General features: G+C 54.8%; 1 protein-coding gene across 1 annotated transcript; it reads right to left on the bottom strand.

Moving 5' to 3' along the window:
* Positions 1 to 507: 507 nt before the first annotated feature.
* TFAP2E (transcription factor AP-2 epsilon) lies at positions 508 to 22,713 on the bottom strand. The gene is made up of 7 exons (XM_064398611.1): positions 22,687 to 22,713; positions 22,133 to 22,579; positions 21,795 to 21,846; positions 6,377 to 6,605; positions 6,063 to 6,181; positions 2,827 to 2,968; positions 508 to 2,003 (listed from the first exon to the last, which is right to left on the bottom strand). Exons 1-7 carry the CDS (start codon positions 22,711 to 22,713, stop codon positions 1,715 to 1,717), a joined length of 1,305 nt encoding a protein of 434 aa, XP_064254681.1. The 3' UTR covers positions 508 to 1,714.
* Between the last annotated feature and the right edge of the window lie 1,477 nt (positions 22,714 to 24,190).

The raw sequence follows: 24,190 nt of genomic DNA on the forward strand, positions 1-24,190 counted from the left end.
ACAATAATCTGGTTTTTGCTTTATTAATCCTTTTTCTGACCATTCCCTTTGTGTTTACTTCCAAGCTCTGGGAGCTGGTGCAGAGTCCTGCTCGTGGTGACGCCACGAACACAATTAATTTGGATCTTCATTGCCTGGAGATCAGTGGGGCTGGTTTATCTTCTGTTTTATCACTGATACCATGAGGTCCTTCTGCAGCTCCTCACAGACAGGTTTAGATTTGACTACCCTGAGCAGTTCTGAAACATCAGCAAACTCATTCATCTGCCCTGGCGCCAGCTGGCTCAGCACGAGGGCTGGGGACTGCAGGCAGGAACTCCAGCTCCTGCCACCCCTGGGCACTCAACCCCCAGCCATGAAACTGGAGAATTCCTTCTTAAATCCATGCCATTTTATATCATTTCCATATAATAAACTATATAATCCCTTTCAAGGTACAACCACAGAGGGGAAGGATCTTCTCACAAAGACGATGGAGGTGCTTTCTTCAAATAAAAAGAGGTTTATTAAGAGAATGAGAATGACATTGTGGTGTGGGTGTTGTACATCTATTGCAGCATTAAGAGAAACAACAGCAAGTACAAAATCCTGCAGAACTTCTAGAGTCATTATCATCACAGCCTAGCTTGTCCATGCTACAGTTTGGTGGATCCAAAACTTCATTCCCATTTCTAATGGCAGAAAATCCAAAGATTTTCATCTTTCAAAAGAAAAAAACCCAACCCAAAACAAACAAACAATCAAACAAAAAAACAAAAGCAAAACAAAAAACCCAACTCAATTTGATATAAATAACTTGCACTGGACATTTTAAAACTTTCAGATTTTAATTACACATAAATAAATATATACAGATTTAGAAGAGTTCCGTTTGGCCTGGTTCAAGTTCTGCTCCTTGTGCTTTACTTATTATTATTACTAATCTTAGAAACTTGTGTGCTGTTATCTGTGGGTTGTGGAGTTTTGTTTAGTCCTGGGTTTGACTTCACCTGCCTGGTCCCCAGCAGGGAGGGCAGCAGCCAGGGGGGCTCCCCTCGGTCCTGCCCTGGCTCCTGCTGGCTGTGAGGTTGTTCCTCGTGGCTTGGGGCTCCTCAGCCCACAGGAAAATCCACAGTGAGTCTCAGTTTGAAGCTGTAAACAAAGCCTGGGCCTGCTTTAAATCCACAGCAGTTCTGCCAGCAGTTTTCCTTGGCCTGGTGTCAGGGCTGGGCTGTGGGTGGGGGAATTGAAGATTTCCTGGGTGTTTGCCTCAAAACCAGTGGATAAATCCAGGTAGAGCCAGGGCTCCATCCCCCTGCCCTCGGCTGCTCCTGCTCTGGGTCTTGCACTGATGAGGCTTTTGCTCTTTCCTCTCAGTTTTTCAGTTGGAACAAATTCCTGGAGCACGTCAGGATTTCACTATGGGTTTGTTTTAAAAAGCAAAATAAAATCAAATTGCACATGACTTGGCTTCCTGCATCCACGTTACCAAAAAAAAAAAAAGAAAAAAAAAAAGGCAAAACCCCAAAGCCATCAGCCTGGCTTCCCTCAATCTCACTACGTCCATTAGCACTGTTTTCTCCTTAAATTCTTTAAGCCTTCTTTTCTCCTGTCTTTTCTTTGTTTGCCTTGCGGGTTTCCCCCCACGTTCAAGCTCGGCAGTTCAGAAAACAGTGGCTCTGGGTCTTCCTTGCCCCTGGTGCCCTGGGAGCTCCCACCGGGGCAGGCAGCGCTGTTATTTCCGATGCTTCGCCTCCTTGTCTGACGCTTTGGAGTCCCCGGCCGTGTGCCCGTTCCCCGTGCTGTTCATGAAAATTTTATCCAGCCCCTTGAGGGACTCCACCAGGTAGTTCTGGAAGGCGGTGAGGGCAGCACAGATGGCCGGGCCCCCGAAGCCGTGGGTTATCAGGCTGAAGTGAGTCAAGCAGCTCTGCACTCCGGGCTCCAGGATGAGCGAGGGGCGGCTGTTCCCCAGCGGAGAGCGGTCCTGGGCTATCAGGTCTGCAAACTCCTTGCAAATTTGCCTGAAAGAGAGAGGTTTGGTCACCATAATGCATGTGGAGAACTGCAGGACACATTCATGGAATCACAGAACAGTTTGGGTTGGAAGGGAACTAAAAGGTCATTCAGTTCCAACCCTCTGGTGTGGACACCAGGCTGCTCAGAACTTCATCCAACCCAGCATTAAATGCTTTCATCTGTGGGGCATCCATAACTTCTCCAGGTGTGTATTTTGGGGTTCTTTTCCTGCTCCCTGCCTCAACAGCCACCTCCCCACTGGGAGTTTTTGGCTCCAGCTTGGAGAAAGCTCCTGAGAGCAGAACTGGAGCCACTGCAGCTGCTCCAGCTTTGCAAGGGCACATGAGGCAGGACCAAAACGCTCTCCAGGGCTGGGTCACCCTCTCCCATGGAGGAGCAAACCCTTCAATCCATGCAGGAGCAAACCCTTCAATCCCTGCAGGAACAAACCCTTCAATCCCTGCAGGAGCAAACCCTTCAATCCCTGCAGGAACAAACCCTTCAATCCCTGCAGGAGCAAACCCTTCAATCCCTGCAGGAACAAACCCTTCAATCCATGCAGGAACAATAACCTTCAATCCATGCTTTGCAAGGGCACATGAGGCAGGACCAGAATGCTCTCCAGGGCTGGGTCACCCTCTCCCATGCAGGAACAAACCCTTCAATCCATGCAGGAACAAACCCTTCAGTCCATGCAGGCCATCCCAGCTGCTGGACACCTTCCTGCAGTGCGAGCCCATCTCTTCCCCACAGAAAAGCAAAGCCTGGGGGCTAATGCTGCCCTCCCAGGCTGCAGACACGCAGTGGCTCGTTGCCCTCTGCACTCACTTGGTAGCCAGCAGCATGTTTTTCCTGGTGTGGAGCTCCGTGGGGTCGGAGTGCTGCCGGCACAGGTACTCTGCCGCCGCCTTGGCCGGGAACTCGGTCTCGCAGACGTAGCCGAAATCCCGAGCCAGGTGAATGGCTTCACCTGCCAGCAGGACAGAGGGACATCAGCACTGAGCCATCTCCAGTGGGACAGGGAAGGAACTGGGAACTGGGAACTCCTGTAGAGCCATCTCGCTGTTGGGGTTCAGTCCTGGTGGGACTGGCGCCCTTCCCTCACTCAGTGGGCACCCAAGAGCTCTCCCCACCTTCATCTCTTGCTGCAGAAACACCACTGAGTTTCTTATTCTCATCTATAAGGCAATTAGTCTGTGTGGGCCAAATAAGCCAGGGCCAGCTCTAAACTGCAGCTGGGTCCTTGCTTTACTACATTTTACAAGAGCATCAAGACAGTGCTGGCCTTGGAGCAGGGTGAGGAGTGACTCTGGGCACCTGCTGCAAAAGGAAGAACAGCAGAGGCATTTCTTACTTGGGAACATCCCCTGCTGCATCTTTCCCTACTTCTTCCAAAATTTCCTACTTGGCTTCCTCAAATTGAGAAGAGATTGAAAGGGAAACTGGAGGGTCACAGAGTGAGCTCAGCCCCGTGGCTGCAGGAGGAAGGGGCAGGAGGAAGGGGCAGGAGGAAGGGGCAGGAGGAAGGGGCAGGGGCAGGAGGAAGGGGCAGAAGGAAGGGGCAGGAGGCAGGGGCAGGAGGAAGGGGCAGGAGGAAGGGGCAGGAGGCAGGGGCAGGAGGCAGGGGCAGGAGGCAGGGGGTTACATCCCCCACAGTGCCCTCGGGCTGGACGTGCAGGCAGCGTATCCATCACCCCATGGAAATGCCCACCCATTGATGGAATTGATCCATCTCCAGGCGTCCCCGTGGAAATAATCAGAGCTGATGGCAATTGATCATGCCCAACACCCGAAATCCCGGTCGGGCAGGCAGAGCTAATTTGCCTTGGCCCCCCTGCTGCTCACACGTATTAGGCCATCCATCCTAATAGCATTAACCCAGATCCCATCCCTGCCTGCCCAGCTCCCCGAGCTCAGTCCTGTCACAGGAAAGTGTCTCTGCTTCCCACACAACAACAGTACTTTCCACTTCATCTCCTCCTCCAGAGAAAGAGCAAATAAGGTAAACCTAAAGAATCAGAATTGCAGTTGTTTGTGTGTTAAAAAAAAAAAAAAACAGACAGAAAGGAATGACTACTGAAAAACTGATACTGGGATAACAAAAAAGAGCTGAGTGACCTCATGGCAGAGCCGGGGCTGGATCCAGAGCCAGGATTTATTTCTTCCAGGAGTGTGTGAGTGGCTGCACATTTTAATGTTTTTTAAAGGCAGTTTGGATGCTGGATTACAGAGGTGCCGGGGGAACAGGACACTCTGGCTTTAGTGTTAAAGACACATTGAGCCAGATCTTGAGGAGGAGAGGCTGCAGGCAAGTCCACAGAGGGCTGTGGTGGGCAGGAGGGCAGCAAGAGCCTGGCTGTGGGCAAACCTCCTCCCAAGAGCTCAGGGATGTTTCTGGAGTGGAAATACAGCCCTGCTGCTCCCCTGGGTCCAGGCTGGAGGTGCTCTCATGGACCACTTGCCAAAGAGAGAGTGCTTGGTGTACATGGAGAGGACTCCCAAGGGAATGTTTCTACCTGGTGCTCCCTGGGTTCTCCAGGAACATCCTCCCCATCTGCATGAGTGGCTGTGGGTCAGTGTAAGAAAAAATATCTCATTAGCACTCAAGACCCCATCCATTGGCTCTTTTAAATGATTAGACCTCAGGAAGGTGGAGAGGAGAAAAGAAATTAAGCCAAGACAGCAAATGTTCAGGAAAGAGTGTGTTTGGGGCAGAGGGGGACAAACCAGTTTGTGTGTGCTGGGTGATGGCAGTGCAGCACCTTCCTCTGGGTGAAACATCCCCTGGCTCCATCGTGCTTACAAGCAGGAGGAAATTATATCCATCAAACACACACAGCACCACTCCTATTTACTATGAGCTGGGAAGCAGGAACCAAAACATCAGCAGCCACTTGAAATCAAACTGTACATGTCTTCCTTCCTTTCTTTACTTCATTCTTTTCTTTCCTTTCTTTTCATGGAAATCAGCCTTTCATTCAGCACGAACCAACTGCCCTGGGTGACAACCTCCGCCTAATGAAGCGGGTCATTTAATTTGCTGCCGACAATGGGGGTGATTTTCTATTCAGGATCCGAAGGCAGCTGCCTGCACCGAGCTGGGCAGGGACACAATGGATTCCTGAGCTCGGAGGGAGGCAGAGCTGTCATTCCATTTGTTTGCCTCCCCGTGTGCTTTTCTCCCAGGACGCAGAGGCAACATCATCATTTCCATGGTGGGGAGAAGCAGGAGGGGAGGCAGGGGCACCTCACATGTCTGGGCAGGGCTCTGCCTGCCAGGGCAGCACCTTTTCCATAGCTCTGAGGGTGCCTGCTGCACACCTGAGCTCCACCTGCAAAACCTCAGAGCACTTTGACACCTCCTCAGTGTCTCACCCATTTCCTGGAGGAGGGAAGGACTTGGATGTGGGACATCTCCTTCTTTACAGGCAACATGACCCTGACCTTGGGATGCTGCCTGAGCATGGCATGGTTGGAAGCACCTGAGCTGTGCCTTAGGTGGGCACACGGGGCTGCAGAGCAGCTGGGAAATTCTTGGCAGCTTTGTTCAGGCTTTTTTTGGGGTTGGTCTCTGTGACCCAGCTGTTAAAAACAGCTCAAAGACATGAGGGATACCCTGAGCTCCAGCCAGAAGGATGCTCACAGTCCTGCTTGGCACCCATGAGAAGCCCTTTTCTGTGGGCCACGCCTGATCCAACAGAAATGGCTGGGTTTTGGAAAACAGACATGGAAGCATTGACTTCTAGAATGCTTTGGGTTGGAAAAGACCTTAAAGATCCTGCAGTTCCAACCTCCTACCACAGGCAGGGGAACAGTGCTTGCACATTTTCTTGGACATTTGCTGTCTTGGTTTCATCTGTGTTCTGCCTGCTGCCTTCCCAAAATTTGCTCATTTAAAAGGACACATCCTTGAATCAGTGTGGAGACTTACACAGGGACATTGCCATGCTCATTCACTGGTGAGCACTCCATATTTTAAGAGTTCTGGTTTTTGGAAAGCTGGAAGTTAAGGGGATGGAAGTTTTGGCACTCCACCCTCCACGGGAGCAGGGAGACACCCTTACCTTCCACGAGGGATGTGAGCAGGGTGACGTTGGCAGCTTTGCGCCTTCCTGCAGGTAGATTTAGCCCAATTTTCTCTAGCCTTTCCCTTAAACACCGACCCCCATTTTTTGACTTGGCTCTGAAAAGAGAGAACAAAGAGGGAAAATAAATTTCCACATAATTCATATTAAAAGAGCAATAATCCTAATTTAAGCTTTGAGGTTTGAAAGGAAAGAAGAAAAAGCAATAAAAATACTATTCCTCAATGTACCACAAGAATTTCTCATCTCTTTATCTGAGGCAAGAGCTGAACACAGAGCTTGGGGCAGCTTACCTGCGGAGGACCCCGCCGAGGAGAGAGGCGTTGAGACACTCGGGGGGGGAGAGCCTCCTCTGCACCTCCCCGACCGTCACCTTGTACTTGGAGGTGGAGCTGAGCAGGGAGAGGCGGCCGGGCACGGAGCAGAACACCTCGTTGGGGTTGGTGACCCCTCCGATCAGGCCGTCCTTGCTCATGGCCAGCGTGGGGATGCTGGTGCCGTTGGCCTTCGAGGGGATGGGCACTGGAGACAAGGGAGAGGGAGACAAGAGGAGACCGTGGCTGAGAGACCCAGGCTCTCCAGGCAGCCCTCCAGCCCTTCCCAGACTGCAGCACGGCTGCTGGGATGTCTCATTCGTTCCTTGTTTTCCTCAGTGAGAGGTGGGGTGATGAAACTAAACTAAATGAAGGTTAAAGGGAAGGAAGAAGCCTGGACGCTGCCCTCGCCTGCCTTCCCACACCTCCCAGCCCAGCTGTAATTAAAGCCAAGGTTTGGGCTGGTCTCCTGGAAGACTGAGGGTTGTCCACAGTGTGGCTGGCTGGACCTGTGACCAGCTGCCCTCCCTGTCCCCTCTGGGTGCCCCGTGGAGCAAAACGTGGCTGGTCCCACTGCAGGGGATGCCAGTCCTCTGCAGGGATTGCAGCTGCAGCCCAGCTCTGTGCCAGCACCCGCTGCATCCCACCAGGCAGGACCAACCACCTCCATTCCCTGCCCCAAACCCAGCTGGGCTGGCCGAGAGCTCTGCTTCCATTATGTGCCCACAGGAACCAGGGGAAAGAGTTTCTTTGCCTTCAGCTCTGGGATTAACCCCACAAATAGCCACAGCCCTAAACTTTCATCATCCCTGGCTTAAAGGAAGCTTGAGAAGATCAAACCCAATTAATCCAGCACAAACTTCCCTTTGCTTAATGGGCAAAAGTCAATTAACACAGGCACTGGTAACTGCAGCATCTTGTTGGGCCTACAGCATCACACCGGGCCAAAGGGGCTCGGTTTTCCCATTTGTCATTCCATAAGAAATGTTCTTAGACACAATAAAGGTTTATAAGTTAAAACTGTGGGTGAGACTTGTGCCAATTCTCTTTGGCTTTTATGCTCTGAAATTAACCAGAGCATAATTAACCAGAGCTTTTATGCTCTGAAATAACCAATTTAATTCAGGGTTTAAAAAAAGCAGGTTTTGAAAGAATCCAAAGACCATTTCAGCCCCGGCATTATTCCTCAGGAATGACTGTTCCACAGTCAGATGGTTCCTGCAAGTAATGCAGCAGTGACTGCTGGTTTATAAAGGAAATACATATGCCCAAAATGAATCAGAAGCCCAGGATTAACCAGGGAGGGTGCATGGACTGGACCTGTGAGGGGGTGGTTACAATCAGCATATTGTAAATCCAGCTCCACGACTCGCTAGCACGGCAATAAAAATCAGCACGTGCTACACAAAAATGACTCATGTTTTAAGACTAAGGGATGAATGGAAAGGAGCTGAAGGACGTGGAGTTTCCTCCCAGCACAAAACCTGCACCAAGTCAGGGAGCAAAGGGCGAGATGCCCTGCTGGAGCTGGCAGCTGTGGTCAGTGCTTGCCATGACTGAGGCTGGTTCAGGGCAGAACAAACACAGGAACGTCCCCCTGAGACGTAGGAAACCAGAACTATTTCCAGGAAGGAGCAACTTCAAAGCTTTCTTCCGCAGTCCCAGAACAGGTTAGGTTAGTCTCCAGGGGATCCCTTAAAATCAAAAGTCAGAGCGTGGTTTGCAAATACCCATGCAGTGCTGCTGAGCCGTGAGGCCCTGCAGGGTCCCAGCCATGGGGCTCTGCTGCAGAAAGGGCCACCCCCAAACCAGGCTCCCCTGGGGAGCAGGCGTTGCTCGTAGCGTGGTGTGAAGAGCTGTGCATCACTGATCCTCCCTGTAACCTGGATTCTGTCTGGGTACACCCCTGCATGCCTGCCATCATGCCGTGGCTGCGCGCAAGCCGCATGCGTGGCCAGGGACCTGTGCACACCCCGGGGACAGCAGAGCCATGCAGGGACAGGGAGAGGGCTCGTGCCTCACCACACACCCATGGGACACCCCGTCTGGGGAGGAGGCAAACCCAGTGTGATTTAACACCAGAGCCCAAGGAGAAGGGCTGGATCCCTCTCTGTGTTTGCCAGACGCCCCACAGGCAGTGGCAGGGAGGCACGGACCATGGTGATGTGCAGCATGGAGACACAGCACTTGGGAAACACATACTGGAGCTTTTAGGCATGGTGCTACCATCAGAAACAAAGCCCTGGAAAGCTGTGCCCTGGAGCTGACCGCTGTGAAGGGTGAAGCCCAGCTCTGTGCCACAAGCAAACCAGGCAGGCACCAGCACTGAGCGTGCATTTTGGCATTGCTCTCCTGCCCCCAAGCCTCGGCCAAGGCCACAGCCCCGTCACTTTGGGCACGTGCAGGTGTGGGACAGGGTGGCTGTGTCACGTAGAGCTTGTGCCCTCCCGGGGCACACGGGATGTGAGGGAGGGACGGGGCAGGCAGCAGAGCTGGGAGCCGAGCCGGGCCCGGAGTCCTGCAGCATCCATCAGACAGCGTTGCCTCAACACAACAAGAATAAACAAAGCCACATTCGCCATTAATCACGAATTATTGTTATTGAGCCTCACCTGCTGCTGTTTGCCTGGTCTGATCTGCAGCTTGTTTGCCCATAAACATGCTGCAGGAGGGAGACAAGCTACCATTAAAGCCTGACAGCTTTGTTTCCTTGGCTTTTGGGGAACCAAAATTGTCTCTTGCCATCTGAGTAAACCAAAAGTCCCCCTCGATCTTCAGCTGCTGCTTCCCTGCTCCCGCAAGCAGCAGGTGATCGGAGCACCTGAGCCAGCCTGCAGACAAGAAGGAAGCATGAGAGCGCTGCGGGCACGGCCGAGAGCCCCCGCCCCGGCGCCCCCCGAGCCCCCCGAGCCCGGGCAGCGCTCGGGGCTGCTCCCGCCGCACCGTGCCGGGGGCTCATCCCGGGGACAGCGCACAGGAGCGACCCTGCGGAGCACAGACGGGGCTGCACGCTGAGGTGAGAGCGCTGAGCAGCCCCGGGGTGCGTGGGGACTGCAGGGACAGAGAAAAGGAGCAGCGGGGCACGACGAGGGGCTGAGAGCAGCGGGGGGTAGAAGTGTCACACCGTGTCACTGCACTCGTCATGCCTTCTGCGGGATCGGACACCGGTTTTTGGCAGAGTAGGACATCACCTTTCCCACAGTGACCCGGCTCTCCCTCCCTCGTGCCCCTGGCAGGAGCTTGGGCAGGCTCGGGTCCCGCTCCTGACCATGGAAACACAGAAACACATCCCAGAGGTGCTCGTGCACACAGTGACACGCCAACACGCTGCAAAGGGTGATGGGGAAGGGCTGGATGGTGCCCACACCTCCAGCCCTGCCTGGTGAGCAGGATGGGGAACCCCTGGGTCACCCCAGCCCACTCCAGGAAGCTACAAATGGCAGGGCACAAGTTTGGGTTGATTCATCCAAAGAAAGGGGAACCTTAGACCTTTAAAAACTGCTCAGAGCATTCCTGATGAATGCAAGGTCATCTTTGTTATCTGTTCTTATTATTTATCAATTATTATTTATTGATGTTTGATTGCTTCACTCTGTCCTCCTCCTTTCTTAAACTGCCTGGCATTTCTGAGAGGGTTTTCCCCATGGAAGTGTTGTTTATTCAGATTAATCCTGCTACTTCTAAATCTGCAAATTCAGGTGAGCTTGGCTGCAGATTTCAAAAACTAAAGCCCCTGTGAAGCATTTTGACCTGCCCTGGGGATGCTGCAGGTGGGCTGGACACAGGTAAGCCCTGGCACAGGTCAGAGGGGTCAGATCTGAAAGGGAAAACAGATTTAGGAATAAGGTTGTGCTGGCAGACCTCAAAGGGCTTCACACATTGCTGACCCTCAGTGCTGGTACAGCACCAGCCACCAAAGCCATTAACTCGCTCCTGACTCAAGCCAGCTCCTTAGTGCAGCTGGGGAAAATTGAGGCACTGAGCAAGTTAAATGATTTACCACAGCTCAGGTACATGGGCATGATCTGTGTGTGTGCAATTCCAGCCTGTGGGAATGCCTTTCTAAGCAATCCAGGCTTCAGCTCTTGCCCAAGTGTTGGGAAGTGCTGTGCTGCAGGCTGACTCTGTACAGCCTCTGTTTTCATAGCTCTGGATTTTCTGCAGGAAGCTGTGAAATCGAGCAGTTTGTCACCCCATCATCTTGGCTCCTGGTGCTGTGGTGATTTGGAGAAGGGCAGCACGGCAGTGACAGGCACACAGCAGAATCTTGCTGAGTGTGGGAAGGGAAATGATGCTCATTTCTGCTGTGCACCTCACAGGAAGAGTTTCCATCAGACGCAGCCTCTCGCTGCAGCCTTGAACCTCACAGGGCAGGTGCCACTTGCAACCTGTTGTATTCCAGGTGTGTGTGAGCAGCACTGGAGACACCCAAACTCCCAGTGAATCATTTGCTGCTGTGCTTGGAGCAGGTACATGGGACTCCATCTTCCCTGTGAACCTCAAGGTTTGTGATCTCCCACCAGAGGAGCCTTTTGTGTTGAGTCAGCTCTGGTTTGTCTTTAAAACAAACCCTGGTGTAACTGTCAGAAAATGAACCCCCACAACTTCATTTGCTGTGGCTCAAAAAACCCTGATGCAGAGAGTGATTTCAAACAAGTCCTGGTGTCCAAAACCACCAAGGGTTCCATCCCTTGACTTCCCTGAGCTGGAGCACACCCTGCCTGCCTGGGGTTATCTCTTTGTATCTGGCACAGCCAGAATGAAATTGTGTTATGACACAGAACAAGTCACTATCCCAGTTTGGGCTTGACTGTCTCCAGCAACAAATTGCAGATAATAATATAATAATGTCTACCTGGGAGGGATGTTATGATACCCAATTAAAACTTTCCAAGTAACCTCTGGTGGGAGATTTCTCCAGGTGAGAAGTCCTTGGGTGTTGAATGCACCAGGAGGAGTTGGTCCAGCCCCTGAGCACGGGATGTGATGATGCCCCTTGGAGCAGGCAGGCGATGGAAAGGCAATTCCATGAACAGCAGGAGTCCCGTACCTCCAGCGATGCTGCAGCCCCCGGGATGGGATGTCACAGCCTTCTCTCCCTGAGGGTTTTTCAGAGACAGCCGGGAGAAAGACAAAAACACGGCTGAACGGATTGCTCGGCTGTGAATCCAGCGAATGGAATAAGGAGCCTCATGCCTTCAGAGCATCCCAAAAGAAAGCACAACGTTTCTGCCACTCCTGGCTTGCAGAGGTGGATCCTTTGGCTTTTGAGTTTGAGAGGTAAAAAGAAGGAGCAAAACAAACCCATTCTTCAAAGGTTTTTACCTAGAAAACCTTGGAGAATTTCCGTCTCTTGCCGATCCTCAACCCTGCGCCTCCTCATCCTCCCTCTCGAGCACGGTCCGGGCTGAGGATGCTCCTGCATTCCTTCTCCCTCCTCATCTTTGTTCACCAAAGTTTGTGGGTGAAATTACCATTGTGATTCCTGGAAATGGGCACTTTGAAGTGTAAATATTCGGTGGAAAAGGTGCAGCTGCAGCCCGGCTCACTCTTCGATGCGGGATTGCCGGGAGCTGCGGGAGCCGGTGTCCCTGCTCAGGGCTGGCAGCAAACCATCGGCTTTTGGGTTTAAGGGAAAAGAAACTTTGCCTACAAAAAGAGAAAAATACGAAGTACAGACTCGTTTCCATAGGAGAAATGTGCTGCTTGCTTGCAAAATTATCTGTAAGCAGGAAAAATTGTGGTACTTGGGAATTGAGTTGCTTATCGTGGTTTTATTTGTTCTGTTCCATTTCCAGCTGGAGCTCGGGGTGCTGTAAGGGGAAAAACAGGTCCAGAGGGAACATGCAAATCGCTGCCCGTCTTACAAGTCTGTTTTCTTCTCTCTCCAGATACACTACAGGTAAATTCTCTTCCTCGGTAAGGCGGAATCCCTGAATATCGGAGCTTTTATTGCGACATCCCTTTAAAAGTGGGAGTGCGCTGCTGTCGAGGTTGCATTTTAAAGGGGTAGCAGTGAATCGCCTTAGGAGACAACCTGGGACAAAGCCATCGCTCATCTTCAGGCACAGCGGCTCTATCTCCAGCCCCCACCAAAGCCTCTCAGCCCCCGTCCCCCTCCAGGGCCGTGCCCCGGTGGGCTCGGCTGCCTCGGGCACGGCTGCGGGGCAGAGATCTGCGCCGTGCTGCCCGCCAAGGGCACATCTGCACCTTCCAAACCTGCCGCAGGGTTTGGTTCCATGCGGGTGCAGCGGTGACAGCCCCAGCCCCCCGGTTTGTCCCTGGCCGGGGTCCCGCTGCTCTCCCGATGGATGTTTGTGTGCAGCCTCTGAGGAAAGTGCTGCACAGAGCTGTTGTCTTCCGGGAAGAGCTGTCCGTGAGCTCATCTAACCTTCCTTTGAATGTCTCCGATGTACATTATAAGATGGAGATACATATATAAAAAAATATCTGGATGTAGGTGTGAGCCAGGGGCAGCTGCTCCTGCCATCCCTTTAAAAGCTCTTTTTCAGGGAGGAGATGCTGCAGAGTTCAGCTGCACCAATTTCCTGGTGTTTCAGCAGAGAGGTATTTATTGATGGTCCAGGGAAGGAGGTCAGAGCCATCAGCTGTATTTCAAACCCGCAGTCTGTAATTATCCTCTCTTCCCAGAGGGGATTATACAGGTATTCTCTTTATCTCGAATGCACAACCTGAACCAAGTCCCCTTGTCAAAAAGCCTCTCTAGGAACCACCATCATCGGCCTTTTCAAATGGAAGGATGGAAAGAATCTTGGTTTTATCTGTGGGTTTTCGAGATCGCTGAGCTCTGATAGGGAAATGAATCTCGGACCCTCAGAGGAGAGCAGGGATAAAACCTCAATCTATTCCCATGAGAAAGCTAATCAGGAGAGGTCCCATGCCTATGCAAAACTCCCATACTTAACATTTTGTTTCCCATGCAAATCCATTCATCAGGTTGGGAAAGAAATACGAAGAAGTTGCCATGTGATATTAGTTCAATTTTTCATTCTGTACCTCTGTTTGACCCAGTGAAGTCCCAGTCACTGCAGGTGTCTCCTGGGGAGCTTTGGGATGGAATTGATGGAGCAGGAAGGTTCAGACTCCCCCAAACCCATGGGTACAATGGCTTGATTAAGAGTGGTCCCTGCTAAGTACATCATGTTTTGATAGGAATGGCCAGCTGATATAAAATTAGAATTTACTCAGCCCCCTGTGCTCCTGCAGGACTTGGGAAGGGGACTAGAAAGTGCTTTGCAATTGATCATTTCAGCTAATGCATTTTGTGTTTCACCATTTAGGAATGACCCGACCTCAAACACGCTGCTGTTCAGAATATTTTGTCAGTTTTTTGGGAACTGCTCACAATTAATTTGTGGTGAGTTCCCACATGTTTCCTTTCCATGCTTCATTTCATGGAGTGGATTCTGCTGTCTGGGGAACCCTGATGTCGCAGCCTGAGCAGTAACTGCAGAAACACTTCACTGGAAAGCACCAAACATCAGTGATTAAAATGTGCCCCTAAATAGTAAAACTCAGGTGTCTGAACCTTTAAAGGGAATGAATGAAAATTATTTGGGTTCTGCTTTTGAGTGACAAAGTGTTTGGAGATATTTCCTGTGCTGTTGGTTGGAAGCCACCCCGATGCAGCGACTTCATTGGAGAAGTCAGTTTAGTCAGTTTAGTCACATTATTTCCCTCCCTCTTGATTCTAAATTACTTTTTCTGAATCTGCAGCTATGCCCTTCCACATCTACATTAGAAAATTAACTATTTCAATTTCATTTCCATTACTGAATAATTATTTAAAATTCAGTTCAAATTCTGTATAGAATCCATGTTTCACAGCACAAACCAAGCAGGTTTAGAAATGGGAATCTGGAGAGACAGAGGATTTAAACCAGAGGGATTGGAAACCCACAGTGCCCCATGCTGACACCAAGGGAAGTTCCCCATCCAATGTCACCCCTGGCTGTGCTGCAGAAGTGCTCCCAGCCCCACACACTCCATAACTCTGCCTGCAGCATCACCCACCCCAAATTTACTCCTTTAGCAGCACAAACACTTTGGCACCCGGTCTATGAGATCTTTATGTGTTTAAACACTTTAATCCATTTCACAACAACATGCAGGGGAGATTTTCCCTCTATTCCCTATAGATGCACCTGAATTTGTGTGGCTGGCATCTCCATAAGCTAAAAGGGGAGAAGAAAGCTGTGACATCGCGGTGAGCGGCGGCCGATCCCGTGGAAGCCATGGTGATGTTCCTGTCAATTTCTTAAATCTATTCAGGTTGTTGAAGGGCAAAAGACCGTCCAGCAAAGATTAGACGTGAATAATAACAGAAAAAATTCTTCCCTTCGTACTGAGCTCGCTGCCAGCCCGCCGAGCTGGCGGGGTTTCAGTCTGGGTCTGACCACAGCAACGAGAATCTCTCGGTTCAGCGGCTCCTCCGGAGCTGCCGGCGTGTCCAGGGATCATTCTGGGGACAGGCACTGCTCACCCACTGTCACAGCAAAAAAGGCTTTTCCTTCTCCTTGCTCAGATGCCCTGGGTTGCTGAGACAAACCCTCTGATGATGGTTTTTCAACAGCCACCCCATCTCTCGCTAACTGGGATTTTGTGCTGGAAACCTCCCTAAGCACCCTGGGTCAGATCTTCTGCTCTCACCTCTCCAGCCCTGCGATGGTGGCTCTGCTTTCTCCCACACATGTGGCCACTTTGGGCCTCTCAGGGAGCCCTGGGGACACCACTTGCTCCCTGGGACCTGTCTGACCAGTCCGGAGGGAGCAGGGCCTGACCCAATCCCTCTCTCCCTGGCGCCTCGGCACTCTGGTGACTGATGCCAGATAAATGCCTGAGATAGAGGGTGGGGAGACTCAGCCCGGCTGGAATCCCAAGCACGCACCACAGACACTGTGATGGATTTTTAAGCCACGAAGGTGAACCTGCTCCCAGCTCCTCTTGTGCTGCTCCAAGCCCCAAGCTCCTGCCATGCTGTGTTTTGGGGCTGTTTAATTGCAGTGGGTACCTTGGGCTCTTTTCTAGCAATTCCCTCTCACTCCCGTGTGCTTCTGTGCCCTTTCCCCCCAAAACCACAACCAAAGGGAAGGCAGAGCTGGGTTGGGGACAGGCCAGGGAAATGAGAGCTGAGCACGCAGCAGCTCCAAGCATCACATCTAGATTTGCTAATTAGTTCCTCCATTAAGAATTAAAATAAACAAACAAATGGAAGGACAGCAAGAGTGAGTAATTCCCTGGATCACACAGGAAAGGGTGGGATGGTTTAGTGGTTAGAGTGCTAGTCTAGGACTTCAGAGAACCTAATTTAGGCTCTTCAAATAATTAAGAGAGATTGCAAACATTTTTTTTCTGAGGTCATGTATCTTGGAATATTAAACTGGGAGGAATAGTCTGTGTTTGCCTCTGCTCTGCTGCAGGTTTAGTGTGACCCTGGTCTGGAGTGACATTGATGGGTTCCTGTGGGTCGTGCCTGGGTCTGTGCTGTCCCGAGGGACCCCAGTGAGGCAGGTACCTGTGCTGCCACACAAATTTAGATCTTGGCACCACTTCCTTTGCAGGGACAAACACCACAGTGTCACCTGGCCAAGGCTGTCCTGCTGCCAGTCCCCCTGTGGATGAAGTAGCCCTTGTGGGAGCCAGGGTAGTGATGTGACAGTGGCCACCAAACTGCAAAAAAACCTAACAGCCCCCAAAATGAAGGGAAAGGTGCTCCAGAACAAGCCCAACATGTGTGTGCTGCTCGCTCAGTGCTGTCCATGGAGAAGCCTCACCTGGGTTCTCCTCCCAGAGCAGAGGTGCTGCTCCTTTGGCTCAAGCCACATGCCAAAAAACAACCCAAGCTGGCTTTCCTGAACCTACCCTTTAAGAGTTGCTCTTTATTTCAAACAAAGAAAAAAAATTCATTTAGAAACATCTAATTAAACAGTAAGTCATGACAAGGTACATGAAACTTGGAGATAACACATGCCTGGGAGGCACTGGGGAGGTTGAGACAAAGCCCAGCGCCTTCACCGGTACCCGCGTGTGTTATCTCACATGAACACACACCTGGGCTTATCCTGGTGCAATTATAGGACATTAAAAATATCATTTTAATGGAGGAATGGTGATCTGGATGCAGTTCAGAGCAAAAACTTGCTTTTAAGTTTCTCTGTTTGATTAGTAGGTGTTCCTGCCGCGCACGGTGCGCGCGCGAGGGAGAAGCGCGGGGCTCGCGAGGTGTGACTGTGTTTTGAGGAACGCTGCTCTATCTCCCGCTGTGTGCGAGGGCTTGTCGAAACTTTAAAGCATTCATGAGCAGCACTAAGGCAGCAAAACTTCCAGTCAAGACCCGGCTTGTCCAGGGTGAGCCCCTTTTCCTACTCAGGCCAAACTACCGCTGCAGATGAAACTGCAGAGAGATGGGAGGGCTCCCCAGAGAGCCCAGCACCCTGCAGCTGACTGCAAGCCAAGAACCTCCACCCACGGCCCTGGACAGTCCTATAAAAGCTGTATCTTCACAGCCCCAGGTGTTTTACAGGATGACCTCATTTATTACCTTGCTCGTCACAGGAAATGATGTTTATCTAATCTACCATTCTTTCAGGATTTTTTTTTTCCCCCTGCCACATCTGGTTTCTTACATTTCTTACAGCTCAATTCCTCCTTGCACCAAAACAAAGGAGAAATGGCACGGCTGCTGTCATGCCACTGCCCCAACCCCACCAGTCCCAGCAGCCTGAGAAGAAGCTGAGAAGCTTCAAAACCTGGAGTTCGCGTGCGGTGGCGAGTGGATCTAAAGATCTTGGTCTTAATCTCCCTCCTCTGCTGCATTCCTTAGTAGTGACAGCTACTTCTTGCAATATTCCTGACTGTGGGCTCTGAGGCACAGCTTTCCATCTGCCTGTCCAGTATCCAGCCAAACAGGTCCACATTCCTGAGCAGAAACGCTAGCGCTGCCCCTCGGAGCGGCTCGAAAGCCTCGCATGGAAGCTGGAACAAGCCACAAACATGAGGGAGGGCGGCAGCAGCCAGGACCAGATCCACAAAAATGAGGGACAGTGGCAGCACCAGATCCACAGAAATGAGGGACAGTGGCAGCTCCAGACCCACAAACACAAGGCACAGCGGCAGCACCAGGTCCCACTGCCCCAGCACGGAGCCCGGGGCCGTGCGCTGTGCGCGCCTCGGTGCCAGCGTGAGCCCACGCCGGTCACACCCTGCTCTGTCTCTACTCCAGGTTGTAAAATGCCACAGCCAAAACTCGTGCCCGCGAGCGGGTGCACGGGCCCCTGTGGCTCACCCTGCTCCTGCTGCCACAGGGCCCCAGCTCGCTCCTGCCCGCTGCCAGGGCTGCTCCCGCACCCCTGCGTGTCCCCAGGTGCCAGGGAAAGAGATTTGTATTTTTCTTTGTAATAAAAAGGCTCTCCCAGAAGCTTTCTGCTGATCCCAAAAGGATGTGAAAGCAATAAAACCCCTCCTTATTTTACAACCAAGCTGCAGGATTTTTTGCTACTGAGCACAACGACCTAAATGCTTGATTTCATAACCAGAAGGTCACACCCTGCACCAGGAGTTGGGACTTGCTGAGTCCCCGGTTTTATCTCTGGGGGGTCTCTCTCACAGCCAGACCTCGGTAGCTGACCTGGGTATCTAAACATCAGGGCAGCAGGTGAGTGGAGCAGAAAATTCCTGAGCTGCTGTAGACTAAAGCAGCCAGAGCCCCAACTAAAGTTTTTCAGAGCTGATTTTAATGTTTCCCAGTCTAATATTTCCTGGTCTTATATAAATGCTTGGAAGGGAAAGTAAAATTAATAATAATAATGATAATAATGATAATAATGATAATAATGATAATAATAATAATCCCAACCACAAACAAAACAACAACAAAAGAAAGGCAAAGAAAACAATTTCTGAAATACTGCTGGAAAAAAAGGGAGAATGAACAAATGGGGGCACAAGATATTCATAAATGCTCCGCTGCCCTATCCAAGATTTAATCCATTTAATTCCCAAACGAAATCTATCACCCCATTTGTCATGACAGCACGGGGGAACAACTCATGCTCCGTTTTTCAGAGCTAGCACATCTCTCCCTGCTCCAAGTGAAATCCCAGCTCACACACCGCACCCCACAACAAACGGGACCCCCTCACCGGGGGTTTCTCGGTGCCCTTCACCAGCCTCCAGCCCTGGGGATCACCATGGCGATAACGAACCAGAACCAGTCCCGAGGGCAAAGGTGGAAATGAGAATTTTTTACGCCGCTTTCCAGCCGGGATCCGGCTCCCCGCACCGCGATGCGGGCACCGCGCAGCCACCGCCGGGACTGCGGGATGGGAGTCTCGGGATGGCGGTCCCGGGATGGGGGTCCCGGGATGGGGGTCCCGGGATGGGGGTCCCGGGATGGGGGTCCCCGCTTTTCCCCTCCACTTGTTTCATTCGGGGTTACCTGCAGCCGAGGGGCCGGAGCGCTGCGGGCTGGGGGAAACTCTCGGAGGGGAGAGGGTGGCGATGCACCGCGTCTCCGAGATGCCCGCAAAATCCCTGGAATTATATTAACGGCTGGAAGTTTATTTGGGAAGGAAAAGGAGGGGAAAACAGTCAGGGATGCTCCCAAGTAGCGCTCCGAGGCTCCGGGCAGCATCTTCCCCGCGCCGGGCAGCGGGGGACATCGGCATGTCCGGGCTGGGGACACCGGGAGTGACCCCCCAGCCGCGGGGATGGCCCCGAAACCCCGGGATAGCGGAGGGGACAGGCTGCGGGGACAGCGCGGGGCTGCGGGCTCTTCCCTCCCGTTCCGGGCTCCTTCCGACCGGGGGGGACTAAACCACGGATGGGAGTTAAAAGGGAGGTTTGGGGGTTTGGGGCAGGTGATTAATATTTTGTTGAACCAAGGCAATAATATCTGGGCAACTAATTAGGCGAGATAAATCTGTTTTCACACGCAAAGATTTCTATCAGGTTTCTGTCCGACGGCCATTTCATTCTGGGATTAATCGGTATTTGGGATCTCGATGCGATTTAGGACAAAAATGATCTTTTTAGGTTTACCCTCGCTCCTTTCAGAGAGGGGGTCCTCGAGCCCTTCTGCCCAGCCGCTCCCTCCGGCTCGTTCTGCCCGGGACCCGCCGGGAGCTGCCTCAGATGGTTTTAATTTAATTTTATTTTTCCTGGGGTGTCATTCACCCGCGGGGGCCCGGGCTCGGCTCCGGCCCCGCTGGGGCTCCAGAACACAGCTCAGAGCTGACAGAGCCAGCGGAGGGAGAACGGCCACATTTTACACATTCTAAAAAAAAAAAAAAAAAATAAAGCCGAATGTAAAGGAATTTATTCCCGGGCCGTGCGGAGGGCAGAGGGGTTTGATCCGGGATTCCCGGCTGCAGCTTCCATAATTCCTCCGATTTCTTTAGAGCTGAACTCGCCCGTTTGGGAGCTTCCAGGGGCAGGAAAGGGGAGCGTGGCCATCGGCTCCGGTCCCCATCCTCCGATCCCTGGCAGCGGGGTGGGTGACAGAGCGGTGCCGGGACGGAGCCCCCGCTCCCAGGGAGCCCCGGCGGCTCCGTCCCGCCGCTTCCAGTGCGGCTGCACAACTCCCCCCACAAACACGCTCTCGGCTTTGGATTTATCGATTTCTCCAGCAAACTCGGAGCTTCGCGCTCCAAACACAGGAATAATAATAGAAAAAAATTAAAATAATAATAAGGAGGGCAAAAACAGGGACGGAAAAGATATATTAATATATTTAAAAAATTTAAAAATACCCAAACAAGAACGGGCGTGGAAGAACAAGTGGCCGTGAGCACAGGGGCTGCGGTCAAGCTTTTTTGCACCGTTCCTGCCTTCAGCCAAAAATATTTTAATTTTATTTTTCCTTTTTTTTTTTTTTTCTTTTCTTTCCAAAACTAGAGAACTAGAGAATCTCCAAGGGCAAAAACCCCAGACACTAAACAACGACAAATCCTCCTGACAGGAGACAAAAAATTCTAAGTAATGGCGCTTTTGGAAAAAGGAGGGGAAAACCCCGCAATGAACTCCAACCGAACTTCCAGACAAGCATTCCCACTGCGGGATATTTCCCGAGCGTTCCGGGCGCTCCAAGCTGCGGAGGAAAGGTCGGTGCCGGCTCACGCACCCCTCAGCTTCTTGCAACCATTCCTCACTCCCGAATAGTTAATGAAACGCCTCTCCAGCGTTCTGATTAAAGCTCAATTAATGCGGGTCATTAATGTCCCGCTGGCAGCCGCGTGTTCCCAGAACAGCCTTTTCTAGGGAAAGGGGCTGCGGGGCACCGGGACGAGCGGCGGCAGCTGGGGAAGAGCCGCACGACCGGGAGGTTTTTCATGCGGTTACCGGGGACCGGACCAGCACCGGGGCTGCGGGGCCGCAGCACCCACCGGCCCACGTTACCGAGCCGTCCCGGTGGCTGCGGTCCCGTTCGCACCGGGGCTCGGCGGTTAAACGCGTCCTCCCCATCCACATATTTCTGTAAAAAATCGCGGGGAGAAGCCAAGAGCAGTGCTGGAATATTCCATAGTGGGGATCGCCCCGAGCACCGCACCGGACGCCCCGCTCCTCGCTCTCACAACGCCCCGGCGGAAAATTTAGTACAGAAATATTTTAGGGAGTTGAGCTGTTCTTCCCACCGGCTCCTTGGGATGCGGGGTCAGGGTGCGGGGCAGAACCGCACGCGGGAGATCTCAGGGATCGAACGGGACCTCTGCCCGCAGCCCCGATCCCCGCACCGGCCCGGAGGGAAAGGCTGCTCCTCCGGTCCCGGAGCGAAGCCCCGGTTCTGGAGCGGCAGAGAGGGGTCTCCGCAGACCCGGGTTTTGCCGAGGTGGGGATGCGGGACGCTGCAAGGACGGGCAGCACCGGCCCCAAAGCCGCGCCACTTCTCGCCTCCGTTAAACGCGTCCTTCCCCTTGGTACCGGTCCCGCCGAACGGCCCGGGGCGGTGTGATGCGGTCCGCGGCCCGTGCTGCCTCCCCCGCCACCGGGCGCGGGGCTCCGACCGGGGGGCGGCGGGACCGGGAGCACCGGGAGCGCCGCCGGGGCATCCCCGGGCTTTCCACGCAAACCGTACGCGGCCGCCGGCGGGGTGAGCCCCGGGGCTCCCCGGCAGCAGCGTCCGCCAGTCCGGGCCCTTCGGTACCGGGAGGGAGCGGCGGCCGCGGTACCGCCCGAGGGAGAGCAGCGGGCCGGGGGCGGGCGGGCGCGCTGTCCCGCCGGGACCCGCCGCTTTCGTTTCAGTCTCGGCGGGGACAGCAGCGAGCCCTTCCCGACGGGCGGGGGGCAGCCCCGCGGGGGGACCCGACGCTGGGGAGCCCCGAGGGCAGGAGCGGGGCCCGGTCCGGGGCCGCTTTCCGCTGAGCCGCCGCGCTTTTCTTACCTTTCTTGATCACGGACTGATCGAGCAGGTTCATCCCGCCGTCGTCCACGGCCTGAAAGCACCGAGGAAAAGCCGTCAGCCGGCTCCGGGCACCGGCTACCCGCGGTGCGGGGACGGCCCGATCCCCCCGCTGCCCCCGGCCAGAAGGAATTCTGAGGGCACCAACGAGCCCCAGCAAAGGGAATCCCCGGCCCGGTGTTTCTGTTTGCCCGGGGGTACGGACGCCGTGGGGCCCGACTTGTCCCGGCCTGGAGTCCCCGGTGGCACAGGCAGAGGGACTCGGCCCCGTCCCCGCGCAACCAACCCACCCCGGGCACCCTCCCGCCGTCCCTCCGTACCTGGATATCCTCGAGGCCGTGGTGGCCGAGGCCGTGCAGGCCCAGCGGGCCGTCGGCGAGGCCGTGGCCGCCGTCGGGCAGCCCGTGGAGCAGGCGGGGCACGGCGGGGTACTCGCGGCGAGGGTCGAGCCCCAGGGCGCGGTGGGTCTGCGAGAGCAGCCCCGGCTCGTCCTGCCGGCCGCGCTGCGGGGGCCAGGCCGGCTGCTGGTGCTGGTGCAGGGGGCTGAGCGCCGCGTACGGGTCCGCCAGGTGAGGGTAAGCGGGCTCCTGGCCCTGCGGGTAGGGCAACGGCGGCTGCGGGTACGGCGGGGGGAAGTAGGGCGGCTGGAAGTCGGCGGCGGGCGTGTGGCAGAGCGGCGGCGCCGAGCCATAGGGCGCCTGGTTGAGCGAGGGCAGCTGCGGCAGGCGGGCCCCGGCCGGCGCCCCGGGCAGCCCCTCGGCTCGGTCCTGCGGCGGCGAAAACAGCGGCGGTGAGGCGGGCACGGACCCCCGGCCGCAGTCCCCGACCCCCCGTCCCGTCCCGTCCCGCCCCACCGGGCTCGTCCCGCACTCACCATGCCCGGGTAGCTGTGCACAAGCATCGGTGCGGGCCCGCGGCGAGCCCCGGGCGGGCCGGGCCCCGGGGGTGCCCCCGTCTCCGCCCCTCTATCCCGCCGGAGCGGCGTCTCCCATCGCCCGCCCGCTCCTCTGCGCCGGCCCCGACTCCATGCACGCCAGTTATAGCGGCGGGGGCGCGCCCGCCGCCCCGGGAGCGCGCGTCAGAGCGCGGGGACGGGGACGCGCCGCCCGCTCCCGCGGGGCCCCGACGGCTCCCGACAGCGGGCGCGGCGGGACGGCGGCCGGGGCGGGGGGCGAGGGGCACCCGCCGCCCCCTGGGAGCGTGGCTGGTGCTACCCCCGCGCCGTCGGGATGCCCCGGTCCCCTGTCGCACGGTCCAGCACGCCCTCCCCCCGGTGCCACCCCGGGTCCCTTGTCCCGGGCCTGAGGGTCCTGCCGCGGAGCGCCCCGCGCCGCACCGAGCGAGCCCCGAGGGTCGGGAGAGCCCAAGAGCGCGGGCGGGCTGCGGGGCCGCGGCGATGCTCTACGGTTTGACTTTATTAGCCCGAGCCGGGTGCGGAGCCCCTCCGGGAGCGCTGCGAGGGCCCCGGCGGCAGCTGCGACCTGCCGGGAGCGCGGCAGGAGCGGGGCCCGGGGCCGGTCCTGCCGGGAGAGCTCGGGGCTCCTCCCGGGGCGCTTCACCCTCCTCCCCGACGGGGAGCGGGGAGCTGCATCCCGGACTGGGGACAGCGACAAGTGTCTGGGGGTGCTCCGGGTCTGGATCCCTGCCCGAAGAGATGGACGGGAGAACGGGCGCCGGGTGCAACAGAGCCGGGGGAGAACGGGGAGCACCGACGGGCAGCGCGCTTGCCTCTCCGCCCTCCTCCATCCCTCCGCCTCTCCGCCCTCCCTCCGCCTCCCCATCCCTCCCTCACTCTCTGTTTGAGCCCTCCCTCCGGGGCAGGACGAGGCACCGGGCACCAGCGGGGCGAGCCGGGCAGACGGCAAGCGGCACCGAGTGACCCCAGTGACATTTCCCCCCGTCCCTCCGATGTGGCACCACGCAGGTGCCGCGGCGGAGCGGCGATGCCCATCCCCACGGGCACACTCACACCCCCGGCCGCTTACACTCCCGGACACCACGGTCACAGCTCCCCACGGGCGCCCAGGCCGGGCTGTGGGCTGCCGTGTCACCGCGGGTCCCCGCGGTCTCACCGTGCCACCCGCAGGGTGTCGGCTGCCCATCGCTGGGCGGGACGTTCCATTGGCAGCGCGTGTTTGACGCGGAGCGGAGCACAAACCCTTCACCCCCAGCCGCAGCACGCCGCGCTGTGTGAGCGACATCAACAAACACAGCCCCACACTGCAGCTAATTTAATTCCACTCTTCCCGCCCCGAGCTACAGCTCCCTTCATTTTCATTTTTCCTCTGAATTCTCACAACTCAGACCTCTTTGATTTCCAGGTTTAATTAACAATGCTCATTAAATGAATTTTTATTCATTTCTTTTAATATTACCCA

This window comes from Passer domesticus, chromosome 24 (assembly GCF_036417665.1).
Source record: "Passer domesticus isolate bPasDom1 chromosome 24, bPasDom1.hap1, whole genome shotgun sequence".
In the NCBI taxonomy this organism is placed as follows: domain Eukaryota; kingdom Metazoa; phylum Chordata; class Aves; order Passeriformes; family Passeridae; genus Passer; species Passer domesticus.

Bases quoted from the DNA above. Each gene is read 5' to 3' on its own strand.
- TFAP2E (XM_064398611.1), bottom strand. From the start codon at position 22,713: ATGCTTGTGCACAGCTACCCGGGCATG. The intron at 22,580-22,686 runs GTGAGTGCGGGA...TCGCCGCCGCAG, and splicing joins TGCACAGCTACCCGGGCATG to GACCGAGCCGAGGGGCTGCC. The intron at 6,606-21,794 runs GTAAGAAAAGCG...CCTTGTCTCCAG, and splicing joins TCAGTCCGTGATCAAGAAAG to TGCCCATCCCCTCGAAGGCC.